General features: G+C 41.6%; 1 protein-coding gene across 1 annotated transcript in view; it reads left to right on the forward strand.

The window, feature by feature from the left end:
- LOC124803212 (DNA-dependent protein kinase catalytic subunit-like) overlaps nucleotides 1-14,356 on the forward strand; it is a 561,762-nt gene that overhangs the window by 190,434 nt on the left and 356,972 nt on the right. Inside the window, exon 19 of the mRNA XM_047264427.1 lies at nucleotides 11,441-11,591. Coding sequence (XP_047120383.1) covers nucleotides 11,441-11,591 — 151 coding nt within the window. The remainder of the gene's footprint in view (nucleotides 1-11,440; nucleotides 11,592-14,356) is intronic.

The following is a 14,356-nucleotide window of genomic DNA, read 5'->3' on the forward strand; positions in this document are numbered from 1 at the left end:
GGGGATATCAGTTTCGCTTCCAGAGAAATTTAGGAACAAGTGAGGCATTATGTATCCTATGTCTTATCTTAGGAGATAGGCTGAAGAAAGGCAACCTACATTTGTAGGTTCAGAAAAAAGCTTTCAGCTATGTTCACTGGATTACACTCTTCGAAATTCTGAAGGTAGAAGGGACAAATATAAGGAACAAAGGTTTATGTATGGCGTGTACAGAAACCAGCATGTGGTGTTGAGTCAAAGGACATGAAGGGGAAGCAGTGGTTGAGAAGAAAGTGGGACAAGGTTGTAGACCATCTCCAACATCATTCAGTCCAGGCATTGACTGAGCAGTTAAAGAAACTTTTGGGAAATTTTGTAAAGAGAATGAAAGTTCAGGTAGAAGAAATAAAAACTGTATTTTGCTGATGACATTGTAATTCTGTCAGACGACAAAGGATCGATCAGTGGAACAGTAAAGAATAATGTCTTGCAAAGAGTTTATGAAGTAAACATCAACAATAGTAAAACAAAGATAATGGAATGCAGTTGAATTAAATCAAGTGATACCTGAGGGAATAGCTTAGGAAATAAAACAATGAAAGCAGTAGATGGGTTCAGCAGAATAACTGAGAATGACTGAAATAGAGAGGCTATAAAATGCTGACTAATAATAAAAAGAGAAGCATTTGTGTGACAGAAGCAGTTGTTAACATTTAATATATGTGATTCTATGGTTTCCTGGTGTAGGAAGATCTTATATTATGATTGGCTATTCAGCTGGGTAGTGTTGTCTAAAAGGGTGATAATTCAGCAAACCGACTTCTTGTTATCTTCAGGCATTCCTGACAACTAATGATATCTGCTCGGTGCTACCTTTATATCTCCTCTCCTCACCATCCCACCATCTCCAGCCAGCATCTCCAAGTACAGACCTGGTGCAGTGATGGGGCAAGCGCAGCATCTGGCATCGATCCAGGGCCTTCAGTAGCTCTGTAGCCAGTGCTGGACATGTATCTCTGCTGGCATGGTGACAATGTTTCTTCGTCCTCTTCATTTGTCATGATGAGGGTGGACCTCCATGTAGACTGCCACTGTGCTCTGAATATGCTCAAAGCTGGGTTCCAGACCTTGCTTAATTGAAACCCACTGTTATATATTAGTCTGTTGGGCAGTTGGATCTCTACAGCTTCTTTGAGAATACAATCCCAGAAGGTACTGGATTGTTGCAACAACTTGGTGTCATAATAAATCATCATATGTCCATGGGAGATGCAGTGGTCTGCCACAGCAGACTTTCGGCTGAATGTTGTCTGTGTGGCATTTATGCTCAGTGCATATCTTCTGTACTGTATGGATACTCTGTCCTACATGTGTGTTCCCACACTGGCAAGGGATGTGGTAGACTCTTGGTTTCAGAAATCCTAGGTCATCCTTGACTGATCTTAGTAAGGTTTTCGTCTTGGCTGGTGGTTGGAACATGCATTTGACACTGTGTTTCTGGAGTGTTCTTTTGACTTTTGCTGATGCATTCCCGACATATGGAATAATCACCATTGTGATCACTTTGTCTCCGACGTCAGCAGGCTGTGGTCTGGGGTTTATTCAGCTTCAGGTCTCATTGGGTCTGCTCGTTGCTGTAACCATTTGTATGGGGTACAGTGCAGTTCATCTGCTAGACTGTCACAGTCACATTTTGCATGCTCTGTACACTAGTGTGCTTTGGACACCATCTCACTGTGAAGGGGTGTGGCAGCTGCAGGCATGCAAACACAAATCTTTACAAATTGGTTTAAGGGAGACACTGTGTCTAGTCTTCATTTGATGAAGCACATCCAAAAATGTTAGTTGAGATTTTCCTTTATTTCCATCATGAATTTGATGTTTCTGTGTGACTAATTCAGGTTTTGTAGAAAGTCTTTTAGGTGACATCATCCGTGTGGTCAGATTACGAATGCATCCTCTACATATTGAAAAAAGCACGAGGGCTTGTAGACAGCTGGCTCTAGGGCTGCTGCTTCAAATACCTCCATGAATATATGGGCCATCACTGGTGACAGTGGAAGGCCCATCACTGCTCTGTCTGTTTGTTCAGAACATAGGCTGACGTAAGCATGAATTCAAACAGCTGTGTTAGTGCTGGCCCAAACTTCTCTCCTATGAGGCTTATGGAGTCTCTTTGAGGCACCCTTGTGAAGAGAGATACTGCATCGAAGCTCACCAAGAGGTCTTCTTGGCCTAATAGAAAGTGTTGGAGCTGCTGAATGAAATGTGCTGAATTCTGTATATAGTGCTGGAATTTGCCCACAAAGGAGCTGAGCATCACTGTCAGATGTTTCACTAATTCATATAATGTTGGTACACCAATTTTGATAATGATAGGATGAAGAGGCATTTCTTGCTTGTAGTCTTTAGGTAGTGCATAAAGTCTTAAGTTGCACAGCTGCCCAAGTACGAAGTTTCTTCACCATCTAACCATCTAACCCTTAAGTAGCTACGAGAAGACTCTGAGACAATCATCCTCCCAGCAGACAAAGGGAATTGTATGGTGCTGCTACCAAGTCATATTTACAAACAAAAATTGTACAACTTATTAGACGTCAACACATACAGGAGAACTGAAGATGATCATGCCAACTAAGTGATGAGAGAGACTGCTGAGCTTCTCAAACACACTTTCCCAGACAAGTAGATGGTGAACAAACTTTGTCCACAAGCAACTGCGCCACCTAGACTTAATGGTCTACCTAAAGTCCACAAGCAAGAAATGCCTTTTCAGCTAATTATTAGCAGCACTGGCACAGCAACATTATATGAGTTAGTGAAACAGTTGAAGGTGATGCTCAGCCCTTTTGTGGGCAACTGCCAGCTCCACAAACAGAATTCTGCAGATTTCATTCAGCAGCTCCAGAACTTTTCAACTGAGCAAACAAGACCTAATGGTAAGCTTTGATGTGGTACCTCACTTCACAATAATACCTCTAAGAGACTGTCTAAGCCTTATAGGAGAGACGTTTGGGCCATCATAATAAAGCTATTAGAATTTGCGTTTATTTCAGCCTGCGTTCTGTTCAATGGAAATTACTGTGAACAAACATATGGAGCAGTGATGGGCTGCCCACTATCACCAGTGGTGGCCAGTATGTTTATGGAGGCATTTGAAAAAGCAGCCTTGGATTTGATTGTCTACAAGCCCTCGTGCTTTATTTGATCTGTAGACTACATGCTTATAATGTGGCCACATGGACGATGTCACCTACGAGACTTTCTGCAACATCTGAATTCACCGCAACAGAACATCATATTCATGATGGAGATAGGGGAAAACCAAGTTATATTCCTGGATGTGCTTGTCAAATGAAGACCAGCACAAAGTGTGTACTGTAAACTGATACATACAGATTTGTACTTGCATGCCTCCAATTGTCATGCCCCTTCACAGCAAGAAGGTGTCCTAAGCACATTAGTTCACAGAGCTCATGAAATCTTGGACCATCTGTCTAGCAGATGAATTGGAGGATGTACAGTCCAGAAAGTACATAAAGGAAGCATTCAGCAGATGTATCTCAACCATCAGGAATGCCTGAAGTTGGCAATATGTCGGCTCGCCGAAATATCACACCTATTAGATGATGCCACCCAGCTGAAAGTCCAAGTACTACTCAAGAACATCTAATAGATATTTAAATATTAGGAAGTATTTTCTGAAGGTATTTGAGAATAAATTTTCTTGAAATGTATTGCCATAGAAGAGTGCTACAGATTCGACAAATAGCTTGAATAACTCATGAGGAGATACTGAATGTAACTGGGGAGAAAAGAAATCTTTGGTATAAATTTACAAAAAGAGGGGGTCTGGACGTACTTGCTTAGTCTGGTCAACCTCTATCCGTACTTTTTTTATTTAGTGGTCTTCCTTTGGTATTGAACATTACTAACAGATTTTATTTTCTTTCTTGTCCTTCCCTCCTTGTTTTATTTGTTCTTATTATTACTATTTTAACTTCAGTTATTTAATTTCGCTACCCATCAGTTACCCACTATGTACCCTAATCCTATACCACATTATTACATTCATTCCGGAAACATGCTTTCACTCTAGCCAAACTGCAATCCCACATACTTTTCCTCCGGTCCTGCTTAACCTTTGGAATTGCCCCTAAAGGACTTACCTTAAAAGTTCCCATCTCTGGGTGCAATCCCTCCTTCCACCAGTCTCTCCTGCACTTCCAGAACCTTCAATCCTTAGCCCTTACCCAACTTGTCCTGAATCTCTACACTACTTCGTGTAACCACCACTCCCAACGGTTCCTATCTCTCTTCAGAGTCCTCTGCCTCTCAAACCCCTGCTTGGAGAACACACTCAGGAACATCATCCTAGAAGCCAGCTGCAAACTTGAGTTCCATGCCACACACCACCTGAAAAAACTATCCACAGTGCTACTGCAACACCTAAGAAGTGGGATCCCTCTCCCTATCCCTCACAAACACCAACCACAACAGCACCTTCAACAAACCTGCCTCATAGCCAACAAACCTAGCCTAGCCACCCTACTCAATCTCCCAATCCCAGCACATATCCCACACAGACCAAATCTCAACTATAACCACAGTCAAATGCCACATATCACCAGTCCCAATTCAGTTCTAAACCTCTCATCCAGATCCCTCTCTCCTCCAGAGACATCTGTTCTATCAAAAGGCTTAACCTTTAGCCCCACGCCTAAATTCAACCACACTGCTCTGGTTAAAGATCTCCTCTCATTCACCCGGAACCTCAACTGGAAATATCACTTCACCACCCAAACATAGCCCCCAAATACTAAACCCAGTGTTGAATCCTGTCTAGAACAGTTCCGACCGCCTTCCCAAAGGGATCCTCCTCCCCTCCACCAAAACCATCCCTTGCAGACATTTCAGGAATTCCTCACATCCAGTGTTGCCTCCCAGTCCTTCTTGAAGAACATCCCGACAACCCCCAACATTACCCCAGCTGAATTCCATGCCATTAAGGAGCTGAAAACAGACCACTCTATTGTCATCCTCCCGGCGGATAAAGGCTCCACAGCTGTGGTACTTGTCCGTGTGGAGTATGTGACATAAGGACTGCATCAACTCTCCGACACCTCAACCTACAAAGCTGTTACCCAGGATCCCACTCCATCCATCCAGACTGAGCTGCAGAAAATCCTAGAAATCCAAGGTCCCTCACAAGGCCTCACAACGGCTTCCATAGACCTACTCACTCCACCTGAGCCACTTATCCCTACCTTCTACCTAATACCCAAAATCCACAAAGAGAACCATCCTGGCCGTCCAATTGCGGCAGGCTTCAAGGTCCCAACAGAACGTATCTCAGCTCTGGTAGACCAACACCTCCAGCCTATCACCTCTAGACTCCCATCCTACATCAAAGACACAAACCACTTCCTAGAACACCTCAAATCCATTCCCACTCCCCTCCCACCTGAAACCTTTCTTGTCACCATAGATGCTACATCCCCTTACACAAACATCCCACATACCCATGGTCTCTCTGCCCTTGAACACTACCTCTCCCAGCGCCCACCCAAAGATCTTCCAAAAACCTCATTCCGTATCACACTAACCAACTTCATCCTCACTCATAATTACTTCACTTTTGAAGGCCAGACCTACAAAAAAATCAGAGGAACGGCCATGGGAACCAGGATGGCTCCGTCCTATGCCAACCTCTTCATGGGCCGCATGGATGAGGCTTTCCTGAAGACCCAACAGCTGCTTCCCCTGGCTTGGTATAGGTTTATAGATGACATCTTTGTGGTCTGGAATCATGGTGAAGAAACACTCCTTAATTTCCTCCATAATCTCAACTCCTTTTCGAGTCTGAATTTCACCTGGTCCTTCTCCAAAACCCAAGCCATCTTCCTGGATGTTGACCTTCATCTTGTTGAAACTCACATCCACACCTCTGTCCACATCAAACCCACAAACAAACAACAGTACCTTCACTTTGATAGCTGCCATCCATTCCACATCAAACGCTCCCTTCCCTACAGCCTAGGTATTCATGGCAAACGTATCTGCTCCAGTGATGAATCCCTCAATTACACCAATAACCTGACCAGCGCTTTCCTCTCCCGCAACTATCCTGCAGACCGTATCCACAAACATATCTCCCGAGCAATACATTTCTCCCCGTCCAACAACAATGTTCCTACCGCCAGACCACACAGAAGCATCCCCATTGTCACCCAATATTATCCTGGCCTCGAATACATCAACAAATTACTCCGCCAGGGATATGACTTTCTCAATTCAAGCCCTATTTGAGATCATCCCTTGACAATATTCTCCCCACACCACCCAGAGTTGCCTTTCGTCGCCCCCCTAACCTCCGTAACATCCTTGTCAAACCCTACAATATTCCCAGACCACCTTCTCTACCCAGCGGTTTCTACCCCTGTAACCGACCCCACTGCAAAACCTGTCCCATGCTTCCCCCCACAACCATCTACTCCAGCCCTGCTACTGGTGAAACATACACAATTCAAGGCAGGGCCACATGTGAAACAACACATGTCATTTATCAGCTGACATGCCTGCACTGCACAGCCTTTTACATCGGTATGACTACACTAAACTGGCTAAGCGCATGAATGGGCACAGATGTGCCGTCCGCCTAGGAGATGTCCAATACCCAGTAGCAGAGCATGCCGTCCAGCATAATTCTAGGGACCTAAGAACCTGCTACAACGTATGTGCCATTTGGCTTCTCCCACCCAACATCAGTCCCTCGGAACTGTGGAGATGGGAACTTGCTCTCCAACACATCCTTTCATTGCGCCATCCCCCTGGACTGAACCTACGTTAACCAACCTCACTCCCATTTACTCTTCAGTCTTCTTCTTTTTCCCTCTCCTCTTTAGCCATTCACACATCTTTTCATCCTGCATAGTTGTGTTTATCTTTATCCTATATACCTCTTTACTTCTGTATGCATCTTCTTTGGTTTGAACCTGGCACAATACTTAACAGTAGAATATCTTTGGCTTCCCTCTCACAACTGTGCCTCCATCCTTGCTATCCTCCCTGTTTACCTTTCCCTGTTGCTTCATAACCAGGGTTGTGAGTAACTGAATCCACTTTCCCTTCTTCCCTTCTCCCCCCCCTCCTCCCCCCTCTCCACCCTGATGAAGAAACAAAGTTCCGAAAGCTAGGAATTTCTGTTCTGTTCTGTTTTGTGTTATCTATCGGCAGTACTGAGCTGAGGTAAATACTGGCCAGCCCCACTATCTCTTTATATAGAGGGTCTATACAAGGGCGATGTACTTGAGGACAATATTATGGAAATGGAAGAGGATGAAGATGAAATGGGAGAGACAATACTGCGTGAAGAGTTTGACAGAGCACTGAAAGACTTGAGTTGAAACAAGGCCCCGGAGTAGACAACATTCCATTAGAACTACTGATGGCCTTGGGAGAGCTAGTCCTGACAAAACTCTACCATCTGGTGAACAAGATGTATGAGACAGGTGTTGAAAGATGTGAAAATTACCGAACTATCAGTTTAATAAGTCACAGCTGCAAAATACTAACACGAATTCTTTACAGATGGATGAAAAAACTGGTAGAAGCTGACCTCGGGGAAGATCAGTTTGGATTCCATAGAAATATTGGAACACGAGAGGCAATACTGACCTTACGACTTATCCTTGAAGAAAGATTAAGGAAAGGCAAACCTACATTTCTAGCATTTGTAGACTTAGAGAAAGCTTTTGACAATGTTGACTGGAATACTCTCTTTCAAATTCTAAAGGTGGCAGGGGGGAAATACAGGGAGCGAAAGGCTATTTATAATTTGTACAGAAACCAGATAGCAGTTATAAAAGTTGAGGGGCATGAAAGGGAAGCAGTGGTTGGGAAGGGAGTGAGACAAGGTTGTAGCCTATTCCCAGTGTTATACAATCTGGATATTGAGCAAGCAGTAGCAAATTTAGAGTAGGAATTAAAATCCATGGAGAAGAAACAATAACTTGGTGGTTTGCTGATGACATTGCAATTCTGTCAGAGACAGCAAAGGACCTGGAAGAACAGGTGAACGGAATGGACATTGTCTTGAAAGGAGGATATAAGATGAATACCAACAAAAGCAAAATGAGGACAATGGAATGTAGTCGAATTAAGTCGGGTGATGTTGAGGGAATTAGATTAGGAAATGAGACACTTAAAGTAGTAAAGGAGTTTTGCTATTTGGGGAGAAAAATAACAGATGGTGGTCGAAATAGAGAGGATATAAAATGTAGACTGGCAATGGCAAGGAAACCGTTTCTGAAGAAGAGAAATTTGTTAACATTGAGTATAGATTTAAGCGTCAGGAAGTCGTTTCTGAAAGTATTTGTATGGAGTGTAGCCATGTATGGAAGTGAAACATGGACGATAAATAGTTTGGACAAGAAGAGAAGAGAATAGAAGCTTTTGAAATGTGGTGCTACAGAAGAATGCTGAATATAAGGTGGGTAGATCACGTAACTAATGAGGAGGTATTGAATAGGATTGGGGAGAAGAGAAGTTTGTGGCACAACTTGACTAGAAGAAGGGATCGGTTGGTAGGACATGTTTTGAGGCATCAAGGGATCACAAATTTAGCATTGGAGGGCAGTGTGGAGGGTAAAAATCGTAGAGGGAGACCAAGAGATGAATACATTAAGCAGATTCAGAAGGATGTAGGTTGCAGTAAGTACTGGGAGATGAAGAAGCATGCACAGGATTGAGTAGCATGGAGAACTGCATCAAACCAGTCTCAGGACTGAAGACAACAACAACAACAACAATCAACAACAACAACAACAACAACATACATGTGTGTGTTCATGATGCTAATTTCCAGTCACAGATTCTATGCGTACTGCTGCACAATTTGTTGCACAAGATTCAAATGATTCATGAATAAAACGTAGCAATGAAGTTGTACTATGAACTTCGCATTAGAAATGTCACAAAGGATTGATGAGTCACCAGACTGCCTTTAATATGTGTGTTTTTCTGATGAAGTGATATTTTATGTCAGCCGAGTTGTAAACAGACAACCGTAGAATATGGGGCAGTGATAATCTATGTGTAATCCACATGTCACATATGAACTAGTCAGGGACACGCAGATAGTCAGTGTGTGAGCTGACTTAATGCATAACATGGTGACTAGACTATTTTTCTTCTTAGAACCAGCAGTGACTAAAATTTCGTACCTATATATGGTGGAACACTAAGCCCTTCCATGACCACCACAGGAAAACCTATTCCAGGAGGATGGATCTCCATAACACTTCAGGTTCATTGTCAGGGAATGTATAAAAAGAGAAATGCCCAGGAGGTGAATTGGGGCAGTTGGGCCAACTACTTCGCTTACTAGGTCTCTAGGCTTAACGCCATTAGATTTTTCTTTTGGAGATATGTGAAGGTGAAGAGCAATAGTCCTCAGTACGTGATGAACCACGTAAGGAATTCCCTCCTCCAAATCCATCAGTCAATCAATCAATCACATAAGAGATGCTGTGGGAACTGTTACACTAAACATGCTACAGGGGACAAACTGGAATATTGTCTGAATATTGGTTGTGCCACTAGAGGGTCCCATACTGAAATCTGTTCGAATGTGACATTCAGGGTGGGGGTGGGGGTGGGGGGCTGGGGTGGGGGGGAACTTTGGCAGTGTCCATTTGCAACACGCAACACCGTAAGCTGTAAATGTATATAATAATTAATTCACAAGGTGTAGTGGTACCCCCCCCCCCCCCCCCCCCCCCCACCACCACCACCACCACCACCACCACCACCACCCCCACCCCCACCAATCCAGACACCTGTTACATAGATGTAAAGAAATTAGTTCACAAATATGTTACCCAAAGTCACAAGCGGTTTGACATGGACTGCACACATACAATGTACAAAATCAGCTAGCTGCTACAGAAGGGAAATGTGAATGGTGAAAAATGTAATTCTGTAATTCCGTTTGTAAAGCTAAAATATATGCTGTATTTCACTGGTAGTTTTCATTAAATAAAGTATTATAATTATAAATAGTTTTAATGGAATCTATTTCCCAAAAGTAACATTATATCTGTTTTATGGTAAGAAAGAAGTAGCTCCAACAAAGAGACACGTGACATCAAACCTGTAAGATTTCAGTGAAAATACTGCCCATGTATTTAAGAAACATAAAGGAACTTCATTAGAAAGGAAACTTTTATGTAACTTAGAATCCAGATTTAATTTTCGTTTTGGTTTGACTGGAGTTACATTATTTTTTGCTGCAAGAAACTACAGTAATGGCAGGATAAAAAGAAAATGAAATTATATGCAGGCAGATAGTTGTTCTTAAAAGAGCTATAAGTGTGTCACAGAATATCTGACTTTACATCGTATTAATTTCTTTAGTTATTCTTATAATGCTGTTGGTTGTTAAGGATGTGGTGTCTTACTTTACATTGCTTCTCTTGGTCAGCAGTCTTTATTACTCTCTAAGAGTTCCAGCATCTCTCTATTATTGCTGTTTCTATTACACTCTTGGAAAGAGCAGTCCCTCATACTAGAAGTTATTGATTCAACCATCTTTCCTTTAGACTCATGGAACTCAACCTCATTTTTGCAAACAAGTAATTGCTTTTATTCAATTTATAGTAATTTATGTTATGTCAGTAATGTGATGATTTAGTAATGGACTAGATATGTAATGGAACTGTTGAATAGCATTAAAGAGCCTTCCTCAAACTACTGCATCTGCACAATTCTGTTATCTTAAATCACAGAAATATTTTTGGTAATTCTTAGCCAAAACTATGTATGAAAAAGTGATAAAATACTTTGAAAAACATACAAAAAAATAACATTAGGCTACCATTGCTCTTAGTATGTTTCACACATCCAGGATGTTGTATGTTGTAGAAAATGCACTGAAAAAATAAACGTTGTAAATAAAAACAAATGTGTACAATTAAAGGTATACAATTTATTAAAAAAAAATCCCTTGTTCATTTGCTCTGTGCTTATTTGTTCCATGAGTAGTCAAAAGTTTTTTTTCCAAACCAGTTGTTACATCATACAAATGTAAAAAAGAAATGAAGAAAGAAAATTTAGAAGAAAGCCAGTTACCTTTTGGGTTCTGTTGTAGGACGGGTGTTCGTAATTCCAGTAGTATTAGTATGACCAGTTGTTGGGAGTTGTATATAAGACATCTACATAGTGAACATAAAGTGTAAACAGTTTTCGTTGGTAAGAGCAAAAATATTAAACTTTGCTCACAGTTTGTTTTTGAAACAAGTTTGTAAAATAATTAAAAGCTGCAAACATGTTCTGTAGTATTTTTCAAAGTGATGAAATGCATACAGTTTGGATATACAGGCTGTGTGGTAACACTATTTCTAAATATTTTCATTCCATTTTATGGAAGTAGACAGTGACAATAAATTTTGTCTCATTGCAGATCAGCGAAGTTCGTCATAAACCACCAGAATTTGATGGAGTCCAACTTATTCATGCTGTCACATGGCTGTTGAAGCAGTGTGGCTCATTACAGATCGACTGCAGACGAACATCCATGGATTTGGTCATGTGTCTTGCGTCACTTATACCAGGTAGGTGTGTGTGTGTGTGTGTGTGTGTGTGTGTGTGTGTGTGTGTGTGTGTGTGTGTGTGTGATGGTCAAAGAGCAGATATTGTCTCAAATGTACATTTTCTGAAAGTCAGAGTGACTCAGGGAATTATTTTTAAGTTCAGAGTGAGACAGTGTTTAGATAATTCTTCAAAATTCAGAGACTTTTCTCCAAATCAGCATCAGCATTCTGCCTGTACCACTTCTGTAATGTTGTTGCTGTCGGTGCCGGCGGTGCCGGCTGGAGTGGCCGAGCGGTTAAAGGCGCTACAGTCTGGAACCGCACGACCACTACGGTTGCAGGTTCGAATCCTGCCTCGGGCATGGATGTGTGTGATGTCCTTAGGTTGGTTAGGTTTAAGTAGTTCTGAGTTCTAGGGGACTTATGACCACAGCAGTTGAGTCCCATAGTGCTCAGAGCCATTTTTTTTTTTTTTTTTTTTTTTTTTTTTTTTTTTTTTTTTTTTTTTTTGTGGTGATGGTGATGAGTGGAGACAGGGTGGCTGTTTGCGCATAACCAAGTGAAGTAAGTGCCTGGAAGGACAGTGCTGCGTTATGGAACTGGGTGATATGCAGAATTCTCGTGGTCTCTTTAAAGTGTAGTATTCTTTTTTGGTCCTTTTCTAGAGGAATATAAAATGTTATACAAAAAGCTGAATGTAATTTTCAACTATTCATTTTCTATAAATATTTGAATAGTTCCATGTTATCCTCTCTGAAATCAAACTCGGCACAGACTCATTACCACATTCACATAACAGCCTTCATTCATGCTTTCATATTTCAACAGTCTGCCCGCATCCTTATGTAACTTCATTGGTCCAGCTAATTTTGTCATACACATCATTGTATTTCCTTCATCATTCTATATTATTTAGGTAACCAATTACTCAATCTGAATGCTCAGTCTGACCATACGTCTTATCAAATCACCTTTTCAATGCATTATTCATTTCCATTTGAAACAGTTTGTCTACATTGCCTTTCAAATTTATGACCCGATAACCATTAGATTTGGTGCGTAGTTGAAATATTTGAAACATAAATGATCTCTAACACAGTTTCCTGTTGATTCATGGTTATGTAGTTTGTTAATTATGAATCTTTTTGGTGAAACTGTTATTGAAATTGGGTAGCTTCATCAATCATTGGTCTTTGTTGTGACAAACATTATAAACATGTGTTTTATTCAGGTTGAAACAATCAAAAAATTATATACTGACACCAGAAGCAGTCACTAATGGTCACATACCAAATGAAATACTGCGTATAAAATTCCTTGCAATTCCACCGGGTAGAAAGTTAAAACTGAGTCGACACATATAACCTAATCAGTTGGTTTATTTTGCAATTTTCACTTCCTGTTGGCTTATCTATCTACCTTCTGGGCCGTTAAAAAAAGTATTTATTCAGTACAAGTAAACAGTAAGCATATTGTGTGAAGTAGATAATTACACATCTTGTAGAGGACCCTTCAAGTATCTTCAAATTCCTACACCCATCTCCCAGTAGCCTACATTTATTTATTTATGGTTTTTGTTAATCATAAAAGAAATCCATTTTAGTTGGACTCTGATTTGGATACCCACAAGACGAGACAGAAAAATAATTTTCAAGTTGCTTGATCTTCTTCGCAAGGTGGACTAGTTTACGTTGGTGCAAAAGTGTTCAGTAAGCACTCATCTAAAGTAAAGCATGAAATTCACAGTCTGTAAATATTACAAAGAAAATGAAAAATGTTCCATATAACCTACTTACTAGCTTTTACAAATTACCTGAATATCTAATTTAATGATTGATGATAATATTGTGAAAAGGATAAGATTGCTATTCATTGTATAGAGCAGACATTGAGTTGCAGATGGACACAACAAACAGACTGCTACGTATTTAAGCTTGTGGTCAAAAGGCCTTATGAAGTAGAAAACACACTCACATTCAAACAAGCACAAATCACACATGCATGACCATCATCCCTGACTGCAGTGGGAGGACTGCAGCCTGCCACGGCACCTGATGAGAGAAGCAATATGGCTGGGATGGTGAGGGTAAGGTGCAGCTTGGAGTGGGAGTGGAAAGGAATAACAGGTGGGGGTGGGAGCAGGTGTAGTTCTGCTTGTGAGAGCATGCAGGGATGTGATGGGGATAGGGTAGGGCTGCTAGGTGCAGTTGGGAGGTTTTGGGGTGGAGTGAAACTTGAGAGAAGTAGAGGAGAGGAAAAAGTCTAGAGGGTACTTGGTGGAGTAGAAGACCGTGTAGTGCTGGATTGGGACCAGGGAAGGGGATAAGTAGGTAGGAGGAGGGAAAGGAATAAGTAGGCAAGGGACAGGGACTAGCGAAGGTTGAGGCCAGATGTGTTATGGGAATGTAGGATATATAGCAAGGAGAGTTCCCATCTGCACAGTTCAGAAAAGCGGGTGCTGCTAGCAAGGATCCAGGTGGTGCAGGCTGTGAAGCAGTCAGTGAAGTGAAGTGCATTGTGTTGGGCAGCATGTTCAGCAACTGGAAGGTTCAGATGTCTCTTGGTTACAGTTTGTTGGTGACCATTCGTGCAGACAGATATTTTGTTAGCTGTCATGTCCACGTAGAAAGCAGCAAAATGGTAGCAGCTTAATCTGTGGCTCACATTGCTGCTTTCACAAGTAGCCCTGTATTTGGTGGAATAGAAGATGTCTGTGGCTTGACTGACTGGAGTAGTCATTTGTGGGAGGATGTACGAGACACGTCTTGCATCTAGGCCCATTGTGG

The sequence above is a fragment of the Schistocerca piceifrons genome, chromosome 1 (genome assembly GCF_021461385.2).
Source record: "Schistocerca piceifrons isolate TAMUIC-IGC-003096 chromosome 1, iqSchPice1.1, whole genome shotgun sequence".
Lineage (NCBI taxonomy): Eukaryota > Metazoa > Arthropoda > Insecta > Orthoptera > Acrididae > Schistocerca > Schistocerca piceifrons.